The 17,585-nt window shown below is 57.5% G+C and overlaps 1 protein-coding gene across 6 annotated transcripts; it reads left to right on the top strand.

Annotated features, from left to right (window-relative positions):
- Window positions 1–17,571, top strand: NID2 (nidogen 2). Of its 6 annotated transcripts, none has more exons than XM_071745149.1 (22): window positions 4–445; window positions 1,594–1,902; window positions 4,544–4,776; window positions 4,979–5,340; window positions 5,574–5,723; window positions 5,807–6,052; window positions 6,537–6,737; window positions 6,850–7,068; window positions 8,953–9,096; window positions 9,348–9,476; window positions 9,563–9,706; window positions 9,786–9,905; window positions 10,000–10,236; window positions 10,922–11,161; window positions 11,384–11,605; window positions 11,728–11,897; window positions 13,115–13,244; window positions 13,749–13,920; window positions 14,407–14,564; window positions 15,817–15,940; window positions 16,613–16,725; window positions 16,811–17,571. In XM_071745149.1, exons 1-22 carry the CDS (start codon window positions 260–262, stop codon window positions 16,819–16,821), a joined length of 4,020 nt encoding a protein of 1,339 aa, XP_071601250.1. In that variant the 5' UTR covers window positions 4–259; the 3' UTR covers window positions 16,822–17,571. The 6 variants fall into 6 exon arrangements, with proteins under 6 accessions (XP_071601256.1, XP_071601254.1, XP_071601250.1 ...); XM_071745150.1 differs by having other exon boundaries at window positions 5–445; window positions 10,925–11,161; XM_071745152.1 differs by lacking the exon at window positions 4–445 and adding an exon at window positions 1,302–1,476.
- Window positions 17,572–17,585: the final 14 nt, after the last annotated feature.

Below are 17,585 nucleotides of genomic sequence, written 5' to 3'. Positions count from 1 at the left end.
GGGGGGGTGGGTGTGCAGCCCCGGGAGGATTTTGGGGTGAGCCCCGATTGGCCAGGGCCGGACCCGGGGGATCCAATGGCGATGCGGTCAGGGGCTGGACCCGCCCCCGGCAGAGGCTCTCCCCGGCCCCCCCCGTCCCGCCCCGTGGCTCCGGTTCCCTCCGCCGGGTCGGGGCCGTCCCGCCGGCTCCGCTCCGGTTCGCCCCGTCGGGTGTCGGTTCGGTCTGTCGGCTCCGGCCGAGGGGAGGGGTTGCGGCGGGATGCGGGTGGCGGTGCTGGTGGCGGTGGTGGCGGCGGTGGGGACAGCCCTGCCCCGCCCGGGGCTGTTCCCCTACGGCCCGGGCCGCGGCGATGCTCGGCTCCGAGCCGGGGACGACGAGAGCTCTCCCGGGCTGCCCCTCCGCCGGGCCCTTCGCCTCTACGGCCGCGCTGCCCGCCGCCTCTACGTGAGTCCCGGCCCCCGCCCTGCCCTGCCCTGCCCTCCTTCCCCCTCCTCCCCTCCATCCCCTCCCTCTGCCCCTCCATCTTCCCATCCCTCCCTCCTTCCACCCACCCCCCGCTGTCTCTCCACCTTCCCACCCTCCTCCTCCCCATCCTTCTATCCCACCAGCCTTCCCTTCTACTCTCTTCCCTGTCTTCCCATCCCTCTCTCCTTCCATCCTTCCCACCGTCCTCCATCCCTCTATCCTACCATCCCTACTTTCTTTTCTCTCCCCTTCCTTCCTTCCTTCCTTCCTTCCTTCCTTCCTTCCTTCCTTCCTTCCTTCCTTCCTTCCTTCCTTCCTTCCTTCCTTCCTTCCTTCCTTCCTTCCTTCCTTCCTTCCTTCCTTCCTTCCTTCCTTCCTTCCTTCCTTCCTTCCTTCCTTCCTTCCTTCCTTCCTTCCTTCCTTCCTTCCTTCCTTCCTTCCTTCCTTCCTTCCTTCCTTCCTTCCTTCCTTCCTTCCTTCCTTCCTTCCTTCCTTCCTTCCTTCCTTCCTTCCTTCCTTCCTTCCTTCCTTCCTTCCTTCCTTCCTTCCTTCCTTCCTTCCTTCCTTCCCTCCTTCCTTCCTTCCTTCCTTCCCTCCTTCCCTCCTTCCTTCCTTCCCACCTTCCCTCCTTCCTTTTCACCTTCCTTTCCACCTTCCCACCCTCCTCCTCCACCTCTCTACCCCACCATCTTTCCCTCCTTCTCTCTTTCCCCCATTCCATCTTTCCATCCCTCCTCCTGCTCACCCCCTTTCCTCTCCTCTGTCCTCCTTACCCCTCCACATGTGTCCCTGCTGCCTCCACCCCTGGGTCATTTCTCCATCCATCCATCCATCCATCCATCCATCCATCCATCCATCCATCCCTTGTCCCCTTCCAGCCCTCTGTCCCCTGCCCTCTCTCTCAGCCTGCTGAAGAACAAGAGTCCTTTTTCCTCTGCAGCTGTTCCTCCTCCAGCAGCTGGGACGGCCCCAGAACTCCTCCAGCTCTCTGGGGGATGGAGAAGCCCGAGGTCTTTGTTTTCTCCTTAGCAGGATGGGGCCGTGTGGTGTGAGGGCTCTCAGCCCCGTGTCCCACCCCACTGGTGGCAGAGCCACCTCCTCAGCCCCTTCCACCACTCTCCCTGCAGGTGGGGACCAACGGGATCATCTCCACCCAGGATTTCCCCAGGGAGACCCAGTACGTGGATGATGATTTCCCCACGGATTTTCCTGTCATCGCTCCCTTCCTGGCTGACCTGGACACCTCGGGTGACAGAGGGAACATCTACTACCGGCAGGATGAGTCTCCAGATGTGCTGGACCAGGCTGTGGGTTACATCCAGGCTGGGTTCCCCAGCACCACCGGTTCCTTCCTGCCCACCAATGCCTTCATCACCACTTGGGAGGATGTGGGTTCCTACCGGGAGCTTTCCCAGGATGCTGAGCCCTCCGAGAAGGTGAGGCTGATGGGCTGAGGTTGGACACCCATCCCACGTGTTGTGGGAGGAGGAGTTTTCCTTGTGTAGCACCCAAACCCCTCAGTCCCTTCTTTCTGGGCAGCTGGATGGGGGATCCAGCCTCGGATGGATGGATGGATGGATGGATGGATGGATGGATGGATGGATGAGCACGGGGGGAGATGTGGATTTTCTCCTCTCTGCTCAGAGCTCTTGGCTCTGCTGCTGGGCAGAGGAGGTTCAGAGGTTGCCTTCAGCTCCATGCTCGGGGTTTTTCCCTACTTTTCAGGCAAAGCTTAACAGTGGCTCTGGATTTTCCAGGCAGAGTTGTGGGGAAGCCCAGGCCACCCCCTACCCTTTTCCCTGTGGCTTGGGGCTGCTCTGTCCTTTTGCCCACAGGCTCCCGGCGAGGAACCAGCTTGAGAATTTTCACCATTTTCACCATGGATTCACTGGGAGGCTGGAAAACCAGTCTGTAGGTTGTCCACTGAGGCAGGGAGGGGACTTGGGCTCTCCACCCCATGGGCTGATAAGGCTCCTGGAGGGGTGGACTTTCCCTGGAAGTGCTGGATCCATCACATCAGGCTGGTGACACACGAGGAGGTGACGGGGACGTTCTGCTGGCAGGATGGGCTCCTTGAAACCAGTGGAGAATGCCAAGGAAAACTCCCACGAGGAATAACCAGAGCCACAGGATGGGTGGTTGGCTCAGTGCTGAGCTGATCCCAAGGCCCATCAGTAGCCACCAGGTCCCCGTGGGCCACCAGGAGCCATCCTTGCCATCCATCCCCCTGCTCCGGGGCCCTTTAGTGTTGGGTTGCTGAGAGGGAAGCCAAGCAGGGTTGGAAGCTTGGAAGGAAAAAACACTCTTCCTTTTTTTTTTTTTCTTCCCCCTTCTAATTTCAAACCCGGGAAAGAAGCCGAAGAGATGCCATCAGGGGCCTCACTGTGACCTCAAGGCCACCAAAACCACGGCCTCCTCTTCCCAGTTCTTTATTATTTTTCCTCTATGGAGCTGGATCAGGTTTGGGAATGAAACGAGCAGCTCCAGGGGAAAAGCTTCACACAGGAGCCACGGAGATGTGGGCTCCCTTTGAACCAAAACTCCTACAAAACTTCCACTTTTTTTTTTTTTTTTTTTTTTTTTTTCGTTTCCTTCCCAAAACGTGTCATTTGTCAAAAAGCTGCCCTCCTGCTGCTCAGGGATTGACCTCGAAGCCTTTACCACTCCCCCCATCCCGTCAGGCTTTGGAAAGTCACAGCGCCTTGGGGACACTCTCGGAGTCCTTGCGGTGACACTTTCGGAGCAGGGGGGAAAAAAAAAAAAAATCGGGTTTTTTTGGTTTAGATTTTTTTTTTTTTTTTTTTTTTTCTGGAATTTGCCCTTTGCAGCATTTTGCTGGCCACCCCTTGGCCACCTCGCTCTTTGTCCTTCGGTGTCACCCCCCGGGTCCCCCCCTCCCCGGGCAGAAATTGACTCCGCTGCAATTCGGCTGCGTGGGGGGAGGAGGAATCCAGCCCTGGGGCTGGGGGCGGGGGGTTTAATCCCACCCCCTCCCCAATTTTTTTGGCTGCCGTCTCACGGGGGTTCTGAATGTCCCCAGTGTTGCCAGGGACACAACAATCCCTTTATGTCCCGACCATGCCCCCAGGGCCTCCGTGCCCCCAAAATTGGGGCTGACTGTGGGGACAGAGGAGGGGAGGGGGCTGTGTCCTGTGCCATCCCCCCCTGCTCACTGCTTTGGGGGAGAAATTGGGTTTTTAATCATTTTTCCTTCACTCGGGCACCGTTCCCTGCTTGCTACTCATGGGCCAATATATATATATATAAAAATTAATATATTAATGCATAATATTAATTAACTATTAACACCAGCTATCACTGATTATTAATATTTAACAATAATTATATTTGATAATATTTATGATTTAACAATATTTATTGGTTAATAATATTTATTAGTTAATAATATTTATTAGTTAATAACATTTATTAGTTAAGACTTTATTACTTAAGACTCTATTAGTTAAGACTATTTATTAATTAATAATATTCATTCATTTGGGACCTCTGCGGGTTGGGGGTTGCCCCAGTGCTGCCAGCTTGGGGTCTGCCCTTTTTGGGGTGATTTTTGTGCCTTTGTGTGTGGATTCCCGGGTGGCTCCTAAAGGGTTGTGTCACTCCCTGCTCTGTCCCCAGGGCTGCCTATAGAGGGACATATGGGTGTGGGGACAGCCAGAGCCACACACATGTTTTTTCCTGAGGAAACCAAGCTAAAAATTCTTCTCCGGGGGAAGTGGGGAGGGGGGGTTGGTGTGTGTGGGTTTTCCTCCAGGTGGTCGGAAAAGGGGGGACAGGAGCGAGGGGCTCCTGGGGTGCAGTCAGTGTGGGTTACATGGCCAGGGACGCTCCTGGGCATGGCACTGTCACCTCCCTGTGTGACAGCCCCAAGGGACACCCGTGGAGCTGAGGGGGGGATGGTTGGGTTGTGGTGGAGGATGCTGAGTGTGGGGTTTGGTGATGGCCCTGCTTGTCCCCTGTGGTGAGCAGGGTGGTGGCTCTTGTGTCCCGTCCCTTTCCTTTGGGGTCCTGTCCCCCCTGTCCCGTGATCTCCATCCATCCTGTTCTTCCCCCTGGCAGCTCAACACCTTCCAAGCAGTCATAGCCTATGATGCTGAGGACACCTACACCATCTTCCTCTACCCTGAGGGGGGACTTCAGTTCCTGGGAACACGACCCAAGGAATCCTACAACGTCCAGCTGGAGCTGCCAGCCCGGGTGGGCTTCAGCCGAGGGGACGGCGATGACCCGAAGAGGGATGGGCTCTTCCACAGCTTGGCCAGCAGTGAGCAGGCTCTGAGGAACCTGGAGAGGTGTGTGGGGCTCTGCTGGGGGGGCAGGGCCACCTTTTCCCATCCTATGGCATCTTTAAAACGCTGGAAGAAGGAGGTGGGGGTGCTGGGTGCCACGTGTGCAGGGGCAGAGGTGGCATTTGGGGAGCGTGGAGCAAGGTGGGTGCTTTGAGGGGGTTTCCCCCCCCCTTGAGCAGTGTTGGACACCCGTGCTGTCCTGCAGGGAGAGCAACGTGGGGGTGCCTGGCGTGTGGGTCTTCCACGTGGGCAGCACGTCCCCCCTGGAGCACGTGGAGCCCGGGGGTGGCAGAGGACAAAGCCCCGATGTGCCACCAAGTGCCACCCGCCACGGAGCCCACCAGACGTCCACGGAGCTGCCGGCGTGGCAAGGCTTGGAGGCCACATCAGGAGAGCGGGGTGGGGAGGGCATTGTCCCCAGGGGGTTGCCCGTGTCCCCCAGGCAGGAGCAGAGCCACCGTCTGCACCCCGGTGGGGCTCAGCAGAGCTACTCTGCCAACCCCTCCTCCTACAGCTCTGGCCAGCACGGCGTTGGTGTGGAGGAGGATGAGCACTTTAATCCTGATGGTGAGTGGCCGTGGCCCCTCTGAGGGGTCATGGGGTGCTTGGTGGGGGGAGGCTCCCCTGAAAAAAAGCCTCAAGCTTGTCTCTTCCCAAAGAGCCAGGGCTGGAGCTGGCATGGCTCTTGTCACCTCTCTCACAGTTTCTTTTTGTCACCCAGGGGGTATATGAGGGTGGCCACCTCCGTGAGGGGGTGATTTTGTCACCGTGTCCCCCACCCTTTTCCCTTTGTCCCCAAGTGTTCACCTACAGTGCAGCCAGCAAGGAGACTTGTGCCCAGCACCACAGGCACTGCTCCCCACATGCCTTCTGCACCGACTATGCCACCGGTGCCTGCTGCCACTGCCGGGCCACCTACTATGGCAATGGGCACCAGTGCCTGCCTGAAGGTACGTGGGGTGGGTGATGGAGGATGGGCAACCCCCCCGTGTCCCTGGGTGGCCACTGCCAGGGGTGCCATCTCCCTGCCCAGGGGCCGTGCATCGTCTCAATGGGAAGGTGAGCGGGAGCCTGCTGGTGGGACGGGAATCCAGCACCTTCCAGGATGTTGACCTCCATGCCTACATCGTGGGCAGCGATGGCCGAGCCTACACAGCCATCAGTGGGGTGCCCCAGCCTGCTGGCCGTGCCCTCCTGCCCCTCCTGCCCATCGGGGGGCTCTTTGCCTGGCTCTTTGCCCTGGAGGAACCTGGGTCTGAGAACGGCTTCAGCATCACGGGTGAGCTGGGACCTGGGAGGTGTAACCCAGCCCTGTTGTTCCTGAGGGACAAAAAGTCCTGTTGGGGTGGCTGGGCTCAGCTGGGGGGTGACATGGGGCTTGGGAAAAGGGTGTGGAGGGGTTCAGGACAGCCCCTCCATCACCTCCCCAGGTTGAGCTTGCTGTGAGCCCTCCTGGGGGTGCTGGAGAAGTAGGGAAGGGTGCTGAGCCCCTGTGCCAGGTTTCCCAGAGAAGCTGTGGCTGCCCCATCCCTGGCAGTGTCTCAGCTCAGGTTGGATGGGGCTTGGAGCAACCTGGGCTGGTGGGAGGTGTCCCTGACCATGGCAGGGGGTGGCAATGGAGGAGCTTTAAGGTCCTTTCCAACCCAAGCCAGTCTGGGATTGTATGACCTTTCTAAGTAGCCTTCAGGACTTTTTGCTGCTGGAGGGAATCTATCCCTAAAAATCCTACAGCCAAATGATGCCTGTTCCTTTTTCCTGCCCAGGTGCTGAGTTCACCCAGAGCCTGGAGGTGACCTTCTACCCCAGGGGGGAGACTGTCCACATCACTCAGACAGCCGAGGGCCTGGGGCCAGACAATTATTTAAGCCTTAAGACACACATCCAGGGCCAGGTACCATTTCTCCCTGAGAACACCAAGGTCCACATCACCCCCTACGAGGAGCTCTACCACTACTCCAGTTCAGGTAGGAGCCTGTGCTCAGTCTCACCTTTGGTTTCTCACCCTCCATCCCTGCCCAAAACACCCCGACCTCACCAACATCAGAGACACTGATGCTGAAGCCACTTCTCTCCCAGCTGTCACCTCCTCTGCTCACCGGGAGTACACCCTGCTCAGTGGGACAGCCAACCAGACCTTGTCCTACCGCCTGCACCAGAACATCACCTTCTCCAGCTGTCCCTACACCCGCCTGCCCCCCCGGCAGAGCCTGGGGGTGTCCCATGCCTTCACCCTCTATGACACCCAGGAGCACGTCCTGCGCTACGCCCTGGCTGCCCGCATCGCACCAGCACCAGGTGAGACCCAGCACCCACCTCAGGGTGCCCCCCTCCCCCTGGGTGCCAGTCCTCACCCCAGGCAGGAGGCCAATCCCAAAGCTGTGGTGTGCTTGCTTCACCTGAAAAGAGTGGCTTCACCCCACAGAAAAAGGGTTCTTTACAGAGTCACTGGGGCACTCGGGTTGGAAAAGAGCTTTAAGATCATCAGATCCAACCCTTCCCCCAGCAGTGCCCAGGCCACCCCTGCCCCTTTTCCCTCATCCCCACATCTCCAGGGCTCTGAAACCCCTCCAGGGATGATGGGGACTCCAGCCCTGCCCTGGGCAGCCTGGAAGAAATTGTTCCCCAGCTCCAACCCAAACCTCCCTTGGAGTTTCCATTCCTGGACTGGAATAATGGAGTTGCTTTAGTTGGAAAAAAACCTTTTAAGATCATCAGGTCCAACCCTTAACCCAGCACTGCCAAGGCCACCACTAAGGGGATGGGGAAAGGGATGGGGATGGGGATGGGATGGGGATGGGGGTGGGGATGGGGATGTCCAGGCCCTGACAACCCTTTCCAGGGAGAAATTCCTCCCCAGCTCCAACCTAAACCTCCCCTGGCACAACTTGAGGCTCTTTCCTCTTCTCCCATCCCTTGTTCCTTGGGAGCAGAGCCCGACCCCCCCTGGCTCCAACCTCCTCTCAGGGGCTTGCAGAGAGCCAGAAGGTCTCCCCTCAGCCTCCTCTGCTCCAGGATCAACACCCCCAGCTCCCTCAGCTGCTCCTGGGCAGACTTCTGCTCCCTGGCATGGGGTGGGACACAGCTGGGGTGGCACTGGGTGGCCCAGCCCTGAGACCTCCCTGCCTGTGTCAGATGGGAAAGGGACAACTGGCCACCAGGAGTTGAATGCCACCAGCTGGCTGCTGGACACTTCTACTCCATTGATTCTGTGCCAGGACAAGTGTACATGGATCAGGGCAGATGGGGCTCATTCCATGCTGGGAACAGATCCTTGGGAAGCTGCAGCTCTGCTCACAGGGCTCTGCAAGGAAACTCTGTGTCCAGGGGAGGTGAAGCATACAAGTCACACAGTTCGTAACACAAAAAATTAACAATGATGTAAAGAGAACTCAGTTGAACGGGAGATGTTTTCTAAAATTAATGCTAAGAATGCAACTAAACCCCATCAAAATCCAGTTTGAAAGAGTGATGTTAAACAAATTCACTTATAAAACATCCCCAATTTTTTTTGAGGTGAAGTTGGATGGGGTCTCGAGCATCCTGGTCTAGTGGGAGGTGTCCCTGCCCATACAGGGGGGGTGGAACTGGATGATCTTTAAGGTCCCTTTTAGCCCAAACGATTTGATGATTCTATGATATTAAAACAAACGCAAATATTACACATCCAAAACCATTTTTCTAAAAGCAGTGTTAAACAAATGCACTTAAACCCCATCAAAATAGAGTTTTTTAAGTGATGTTCAGGATGAGCTGTTCATCATATTTTGACTGAGTCACCTTTATCTTATCATTAATTTTTCATTTCTCACATTTGATTGATTTGCCTTTATCTCATGGTTATTTGTCTCATAGTTCTTTATCTCATGGTTATTTTTTTATTACTCATTTTCTGTTAATTTTTTCTCACTCCTACACCTCCCGGACACAGACATTTTCCTGGCAGAAACCAGAGCCCTGTGAGCTCCCCAGAGATCTGTACCTGGAGTAGAACAAGCCCCTTCTTCCCTGACCCACATCCAGTTGTCCCAGTAGAGAACAAATGGTCTAGAAGCATCCCGTGGCCAGTTGGCTGTGGCCAGTTGTCCTGTACCCATGTAGGACAGCAGTGGGAGTGGTTGTTCCTTTCCCCACGTGTCTCCCAGGCCTTTCCCCCTCCTCATCTCACCCGTTTGCCCACAGCTGATGCTGGGAACCCCGTGGTGAACCCGTGCCACGACGGCAGCCATGCCTGTGAGGAGCCAGCACGCTGCCAGCCCGGCGTGGGGATGGAGTACACGTGTGTGTGCTCAGCCGGGTACCGCAGGGACGGACGGGGCTGCCGAGGTGGGTGGAGGCCGTGGTGGGGGTTTGGGTGGGGTGTAGGACACGTCACAACACGGCAGCCCCCGTGGTTTCACGAGCTGCACTGATTTGGCAATTCACGGCGAGGGGGGGGGGAAACTGAGGCAGGTCAATGGGAAGTGCTTTAGGGGTATTATTGGGATGGGGGAAGCGGCAAGAGGAGGGGGGGGGGTGTCTCTGCTAGTCTGAGAGCAGCCAGACCCCAAAATGGGGGTGTCTCCCCTTTTCTGTAGATGTGGATGAGTGCTCTGAGGGTCTGAGCCACTGTGGCCCCTTCACCACCTGCCGGAACGAGCCGGGCAGCTACCGGTGCGAGTGCCGCGGGGGGTACCGGCTGGCAGAGGACGGGCAGACCTGTGTGCGTAAGTGCCAGCCCCACCATTCGGGGTCCCCTGGGCCCCCCGGGGCTCGCCCCGGCCACCCCCTCGCCCCTTTTGTCCCCCCCCAGCTCTGGCCCCGGTGACAAACCCCTGCGAGGACGGGAGCCACCCCTGTGCCCCTGGGGACCGTGCTCGCTGCCTGCCCCGCGCCGGGGGACCCCCCGCCTGCCAGTGCCTGCCTGGATACACCGGGGATGGCATCCACTGCTCTGGTATGGGGACACTGAGGGGACCACAGGGCGGGCTGTCCCGGCTGAGCCCCGTGCCCTGATTGTCCCCATCCCTGCGCAGACGTGGATGAGTGTGCCGAAAACCCCTGTCACCCCGCTGCCGTCTGCTACAACACCCCGGGCTCCTTCTCCTGCCACTGCCAGCCCGGCTACGAGGGCGATGGCTTTCAGTGCACGCACGGTGAGGCCACCAACTCGTCCCCACGCCAGCTCTGCTTGGGGTGGCTTCCCCATCCTCACTCTTCTCTTCCTTTGGTTTTTCCCGGTGGTGGAAGGGAGGACGCGGCAGCTGACCCCCTGCCAGCACGACCAGCTCTACCCACGGGCGGTGCCACCGGGGCCCTCGCCGGTGGGTGGCGGGCACGTGCCCCAGTGTGACGAGGAGGGAGGGTACAGACCCCTGCAGTGCCACGGCAGCACCGGGTACTGCTGGTGCGTGGACGCCGCGGGGCAGGAGATCGCCGGCACCCGGACGGCACCGGGCAGCACCCCGCCACGCTGCGGGAGCCCAGGTGGGTCCCTTGGGGACACGGGGGGTGTTGTCCCCTCCCTGCAGCACCCCAACCCTGTGGTGGCCTCTGCAGCATCCTTAGGATGGAGGCAGCCGGCAAGGAGAGGGGGACCTGGGGCTCTCAGGGGGGAGGGGAGGTGGGTTGTGTCCTTCGGTATTGCTGATGGGACTGGGGGGCATCTGGAAGCTTCTCCCAGCACCGTGGGGGGGGAGATGCCCCCTATGGCTGTGTCAGTTGTGGTGGAGGGTGTTGAGAACGTGCTGGAGCAGGCAGAGTCCTGCTGGTCCCTACCCACCCTGCAGCACTTTGTCCCCAGCCACCAGCAGTGGGGACAGTGGAGGGGACCCTCTGCCCCACTGCCTGTCCAGGGGCTTCTTGGTGCAGGGTGCTGCCAAGTGGATGGCTCAGGGGGATCCTGGGCCTTTAGGGTGCCCTCACCCACAGGGTTATAGTGAGAGTGGCCACTGGGGCACCTCCTGTGCCACCTTGCAAGGGAGGGGACAGCTATGGGGTGCCAAGGGGTGCCTGAGAGGGACACCCCACCAGCCCACGGAGGGAGGACAAGGGGTGCTGGCAGAGCATCCCTGTGGGTGCAGAGGGGCCGAACAGCGGTGCCAGGTGGGTCCAGGGGAGCAGCCTGGCACCCACTGAGCCTGGGGTGGGGTGTGGGGGGTTTTGCTGCCAGCAGGGTCCATGCAGCAGCTGACCCCCTGCGAACACGAGCGGCTCTACCCACGGGCGGTACCACCGGGACCCTCGCCGGTGGGTGACGGGCACGTGCCCCAGTGTGACGAGGAGGGAGGGTACAGACCCCTGCAGTGCCACGGCAGCACCGGGTACTGCTGGTGCGTGGACGCCGCGGGGCAGGAGATCGCCGGCACTCGGACGGCACCGGGCAGCACCCCCCCACGCTGCGGGAGCCCAGGTGGGTCCCTTGGGAACACGGGGGGTGTTGTCCCCTCCCCGCAGCACCCCAACCCCGTGGTAGGCCCTCCATCATCCTTAGGATGGAGGCAGCCGGCAAGGAGAGGGGGAGCCGGGGTTCTGGCAAAGCCCTGAGCCCCCTGACTTGCGTGTGTGTGCGGGGTGTGGTGGCGAAGGGGGGTGTGAAGGGGGAAGGGGTGACTGTCACCTTCTCTCTGCCCAGAGCCCACCGAGCGTCCCGCCACCATGTGCGAACGCTGGCGGCAGAGCCTGCTGGAGCACTACGGGGGCAGCCCCCGTCCCGACCAGTACGTGCCCCAGTGCGAGGCGGGGGGCGAGTTCACCCCCTTGCAGTGCCACGGGGACAGCGGGTACTGCTGGTGCGTGGACCAGAACGGCAGGGAGGTCCAGGGCACACGCTCGGAACCCGGTACCACCCCCCCATGTAAGAGCTCAGCACGCCACGGGTGACATTCCCACCTATTACCCCCCCTCCCCATCCATCACCCCGCCCGGGTGCGGAGCCGAGGGGTGAGGGTCCCCAAACCATCCCTGTCTGTCTGCCAGGTCTTCCCAGCGTCGCTCCGCCCCGCGTCCGGCCCTCCCCCCGTCCCGATGTGTCCCCACCGGCCACGGGGACATTTCTGCTCTATGCTCAGGGACAGCAGATCGGTTACCTGCCCCTCAACGGGACGCGGCTGCAGAAGGAGGCGGCCAGGACCCTGCTCTCCCTCCATGTACGGTACCTCTGGGGCTGCGGGGCAGGAGGACCGCAGGGAACTAGGGATGGGCTGATCTGCTGGGAATCACAGACACATGGATGGGTTCGGTTGGGTTGGGAGGGGCCGGGCCTTAAACTCCTCCATTGCCACCCCCTGCCATGGTCAGGGACACCTCCCACCAGCCCAGGTTGCTCCAAGCCCCATCCAACCTGGGCTGAGACACTGCCAGGGATGGGGCAGCCACAGCTTCTCTGGGAAACCTGGCACAGGGGCTCAGCACCCTCACACCAAACTATTTCTCCCTCACCTCTCATCTCTCTTCCATCTGGAAACCCTTCCCCCTGATCCCATCCCTCCCTGCCCTTGTCCCCAGTCCCTCCCCAGCTTTCCTGGAGCCCCTTCAGGCACTGGAAGGTGCTCTAAGGTCTCCCCATTGCAGCTTCTCTTCTCCAGCCTCAACACCCCCAACTCTCTCAGCCTGGCTCCAGAGCAGAGCTGCTCCAGCCCTCCCAGCGGCTCCAGGGCCTCCTCTGGACTCACCCCAACACCTCCATTATCCAATATTTCACATTTCCCTGGACCACTCTCATCTGAGGTGTCACCTCTTGAAGGTTGATGTTGGTCTGTGGGGCCACTGGCACTGAGATGGTCTCAGCTCACCCTCCAGCCATCGCCAAGCAGAGCGGAAGGTCACAACCTGGAAAAGGAAGGAGCATGGGTGCTTGCTGAGCTCTGTCAGCCCCAGGCCATCAGCTGCACATTTCCACTGCAAATTGCCTTTTCCCCTTCCTTGGACTCCTCTTGGAACGTGGCCATGTGCATCTCCAGCCAGGCCAGACCGAGGGAGAGGAAGGCTGAAAGCTGGGCCATGACCCTCCCTGCTCCCCAGGGAACTGAAATCCCTTGCCAAATGTTCCCATTCCCCAACCTGAAGGTCATTCCTCGGGCTGGCTTCACTGGTAGAGCAATGTCTCCTTGAGCTGAAGGGCTTCAAACCCATCTGGTCGTGGGTGTGTGCCTGCAGCAGTTCCCCTGCTGGGGGACTCAGCTGGGATGTGCACAGTCGGAGCCTCTCAGTGTTGAGTTTTGCCAGGGAAAAGGGATTTGAGCTTCACTCCCCATGGCTGCATCCTGCAGAACGGGATGGCTGGCGGGATAGGGACGCTCATCGAGGCTCTGAGCTTGTGACCCAGGTGGGATTTCATCCTGTGTCCTTCTCCCAACCCTGGCAGGGCTCCATCGTGGTGGGGATTGACTATGACTGCCGGGACAAGACCATTTATTGGACTGATGTGGCCGGACGGACCATCAGCCGAGCGAGTCTGGAGTCGGGGGCTGAGCCAGAGACCATCATCAACTCAGGTCTGTTCCTCTCCCTGGTGACATGGGCACAAAGCCACATCAGCACCTCCACACCAGCTTGTGCCCATCACAACTACAGGGCTGGGCTTTGAGGCCCTCCAGCTACATCCCTTGGGGATGGGGACCTCCATCTACACTCCCATCCCTTGGGGTTGGGGACCTCCATCTACACTCCAATCCCTTGGGGTTGGGGACCTCCATCTACGCTCCCATCCCTTGGGGTTGGGGTCCTCCATCTACACTCCCATCCCTTGGGGTTGGGGACCTCCATCTACGCTCCCATCCCTTGGGGTTGGGGACCTCCATCTACACTCCCATCCCTTGGGGTTGGGGACCTCCATCTACACTCCCATCCCTTGGGGTTGGGGACCTCCATCTACACTCACATCCCTTGGGGATGGGGTCCTCCATCTACACTCACATCCCTTGGGGATGGGATCCCTGTGAGAAGCCCAGGAGCACCATGTCCCCACCATCTGACCACGTCCCTCATCTCTCTGGCAGGGCTCATCAGCCCTGAGGGGCTGGCAGTGGATCACCTGCGCCGAGCCATGTTCTGGACTGACAGTGGGCTGGATAAGATTGAGAGAGCCCGGCTGGATGGTTCTGAGAGGAGAGTGCTCTTCGACACCGAGCTGGTCAACCCCAGGGCCATCACAGTGGACCCTGTCCGAGGGTGAGCAGCATCATTTCCATCCCTGAATGCAAGATTTGGCCACGTCTGATGGTGCCACGGCCCCATCCTGACCTTGAGCAGCTCCACGCCCCGTAGGAGAGGCTGGCTCTGTTCCACACCTCTGCTTTTATGTAATAATTCAGGATTTGGCTGAAGCTGCTGGTTGGTGTCAGGGTGGTGTTAGGATTTTCCAAAGCTTTGGAAGACCCCTGGCACTAGAAAACACAAAGGGTGCTTCCAGAAAATGTGCTGCTCTGAAGACTCACCCTTGGTGTAGGAGCTACAGTTTAAATATGTTTGTCATCATTCTGGTTTACTTTTAAGAGTTTGTTGGGTTTTTTTAAAATCAAATCAAGACTTATTTTGGGCACTGTGAGGGGGAAAACAAGGCCTCTCTCCTGGCAAGCACCAGGATGAAGAGAAAGCTGATAACCTCCTACTGTTCCTCACTGTCCTGCTTGTTCATTTATCCCCTTATATCCCCAGCAACCTCTACTGGACAGACTGGAATCGTGAGGCACCCAAAATTGAAACTTCTACTGTCAATGGAGCCAACAGGAGGGTCCTGGTGAACAGGGACATTGGGTTGCCCAACGGGCTGACGTTTGACCCCTTCTCCAAGCTGCTCTGTTGGGCAGATGCAGGTAACTTGGAATCATGGAATTGTTTGGGTTGGAAAAAACCTTTTAACATGATCAGGTCCAACCATAACCCAGCAGTGCCAAGGCCACCCCTGCCCCATGTCCCTCATCCCCACATCTCCAGGGCTCTGAAACCCCTCCAGGGATGATGGGGACTCCAGCCCTGCCCTGGGCAGCCTGGGCCAGGCCCTGACAACCCTTTCCAGGGAGAAATTCTTCCCCAGCTCCAACCTAAACCTCCCCTGGCACAACTTGAGGCTCTTTCCTCTTCTCCCATCCCTTGTTCCTTGGGAGCAGAGCCCGACCCCCCCTGGCTCCAACCTCCTCTCAGGGGCTTGCAGAGAGCCAGAAGGTCTCCCCTCAGCCTCCTCTGCTCCAGGATCAACACCCCCAGCTCCCTCAGCTGCTCCTGGGCAGACTTCTGCTCCAGACCCTTCCCCAGCTCCATTCCCTTCTCTGGACACACTCCAGCCCCTCAATCTCCTTCTTGTCCTCAGGGGCCCAGAACTGAGCCCAGGATTTGGGGTGCAGCCTCCCCAGTGCCCAGCACAGGGGGATGATCCCTGTCCTGCTCCTGCTGCCCACACCAGGGATGGTCCCAGCCAGGATCCTGGTGGCCTTCTTGGCCCCCTGGCTCATGTTCAGCTGCTGTTGACCAACACCCCCAGGTTCTCTTCCTCTGGGAACTTCCCAGCCCCTCTGTCCCCAGCCTGGAGCATTGCCTGGGGTTGGTGTGACCCAAGTGCAGGACCCAACCCTTGGCCATGTTGAACCTCATCCAGTTGGCCTTGGCCCATTGACCCAGCCTGCCCAGGTCCCTCTGCAGAGCATCCCTACCCTCAGGCAGATCAACACTGCCACCAACCTGGTGTCACCTGCAAAGGGACTGAGGGTGCCCCCAATCCCCTCCTCCAGATCATTGAAGAAGCCACCAAACAGAACTGTCCCCAGCACTGAGCCCTGGGGACACCACTTGCCACCAGCCACCACCTGGAGTTAACTCCACCAAGAACCATGACAAGTGTGTCATGACAAACCATATGTATAAGACTTTAGCTAATTGCTACCCACAGCCTTCTCCTTCCACTCTCCTGCCCCAAAGGATTTGGTGTGACAGGGGCAGGGTGCTCCCAGCATGTGTTGCTTCCACATCTTGATGCCACAGAAGCAGTTTGAAAATTCTGTGAATGCACAGTACACTTTTAGTGATTTTTTTTTTTTTTTTTCTTTTGTGGCCTGCTAACTGTTTGAAAAGGAACAAAGCACCTGGAGTGCACATTCCCTGATGGCACGGGCCGGCGCATCATCCAGAACAACCTCAACTACCCCTTCAGCATCATCAGTTATGCCAACCACTTCTACCACACGGACTGGAGACGGTGAGGAAAACCAAACTGCTCCCTCTCACCCTCATCCCAGGGCTCTGCTCCCTGCCCATCAAGCCAGGGAGCAGCTGGGAAGGGCTTTGAGCCAGAGGGGGAAAACCAAAGGCTGTCCCCAGCTTGGTCCTGAGTGCTGGAACCTCACCAGGGCCACCACGTTCAGCAGTGCCCACTTGTAAATCTCAAGGCAGTTGTTTAGAAACAGCCCCAGCTTCCTGGGAGGGAAAGAAATAATGGATGGGTGTGTTTTGTTTTTTTTTTAAATACAAGCCAGCACCAGTTTCTGAAACTAGATGAAATCAAAGAAAAACTTGTGTCCTCAGTTGTTACCTCTCCCCCTCCACTCTGCTCACTCCCTGCTCGCCTCTGCTCACTCCAGCTGGAAGCTCTCAAAACTTCAATTAAATCTCAGCAGATTACAACAAACACTTAAGTGCTTTGCAGGCTTGGAGGGGACTCTCAGGGAGATAATCTCTCCTTGGAAGGCTGCGTGCCTCTGCATCACCACAGAGAAATGCACCACTGAAGGAGCTGGATGTAGATTTTTACAGGACAGATCTCTTTCCACTTGTCCTGCAGGTGTGCAGGCTGATCTTTTGAGCTGCCTCTGTTCTCTAATGCATGGAAACAGGAGGAAATAACACCTTCATGTCACCTTCTTGTCACCAGGGATGGTGTGATAGCTGTTGATAAAGAAACTGGCTCCTTCACTGATGAGTATCTCCCAGAGCAGCGATCCCATCTCTACGGAATAACTGCAGTTTATCCCTACTGCCTTGGAGGTAAAGCCCAAACTCCCTCCCCTCAGTCCTGCCTGACACCAGTTACCTGCTCCACGTCCTAAAACAATCTCTTTTCTCCCCACAGCAAGGAAATAGTAACTGCTATTCAGAGGAACAACAATCTTTGCACCCAAAAGAACTTCAGACCCAGAAAACTGTTACTGCATACAACAACCAAGGGGGGAACCCCTGAGCTGAGGCCAACGAAGTGACCTACTTTCCTGCAAAAGATTATCCAGTATTTTTTTTTGAAGTTATACCTCAAGTCTTTACTACTGTATTTTTTTTTAAAGAAAAGTATTTTACAAGAAGAAATAAATAAAAATGGTCCTGTGAATCTTAGGCCATTGCTCTAACTCTTTGCTTATACAAGCAGATTTAAAATGTAGCTTTCGTATTCAAAGGGTTTTATTTTATTGGAAGAAGAACGGATTAATTTTTTTATAGTTTTGATAAGCTGACCAATGGGTCCTTTTCTCCAAAAGCAAGTGCCTGTGGGGACCTTTGGATGCAGCATCTTGCTGGGTCTGAGTAATCTACAGCCCTGAAGACAGAGACTGTGTGTGCTCCAGGAGGGTGCAGAAGAGTTTTACAGGATATGGCAAAGGCATGGAAGTTTGTCCAGAGGACAAGTCTGTCTTTTCACCACTGCCTCAATGCATGTCTTTTAGTATTTATATTAGAAGAATATGCTAGAACTATCTGTTCATGCTTGTTGGTTCTTCTAAGTGCCTTCATAGACCTACCCAGTGTAGACCAATACCTGTTCAGAAATACCATTTACGTTGTAACGCTTCACTTTTTTTCTAGGTTACTTCAATAATGGAATAAAATGGTTGTTTTGAAGTTTCCCTTCTGGA

Source organism: Heliangelus exortis, chromosome 5, assembly GCF_036169615.1.
Source record: "Heliangelus exortis chromosome 5, bHelExo1.hap1, whole genome shotgun sequence".
In the NCBI taxonomy this organism is placed as follows: Eukaryota; Metazoa; Chordata; class Aves; order Apodiformes; family Trochilidae; genus Heliangelus; species Heliangelus exortis.
This window is presented reverse-complemented; position numbering and strand designations above follow the sequence as displayed.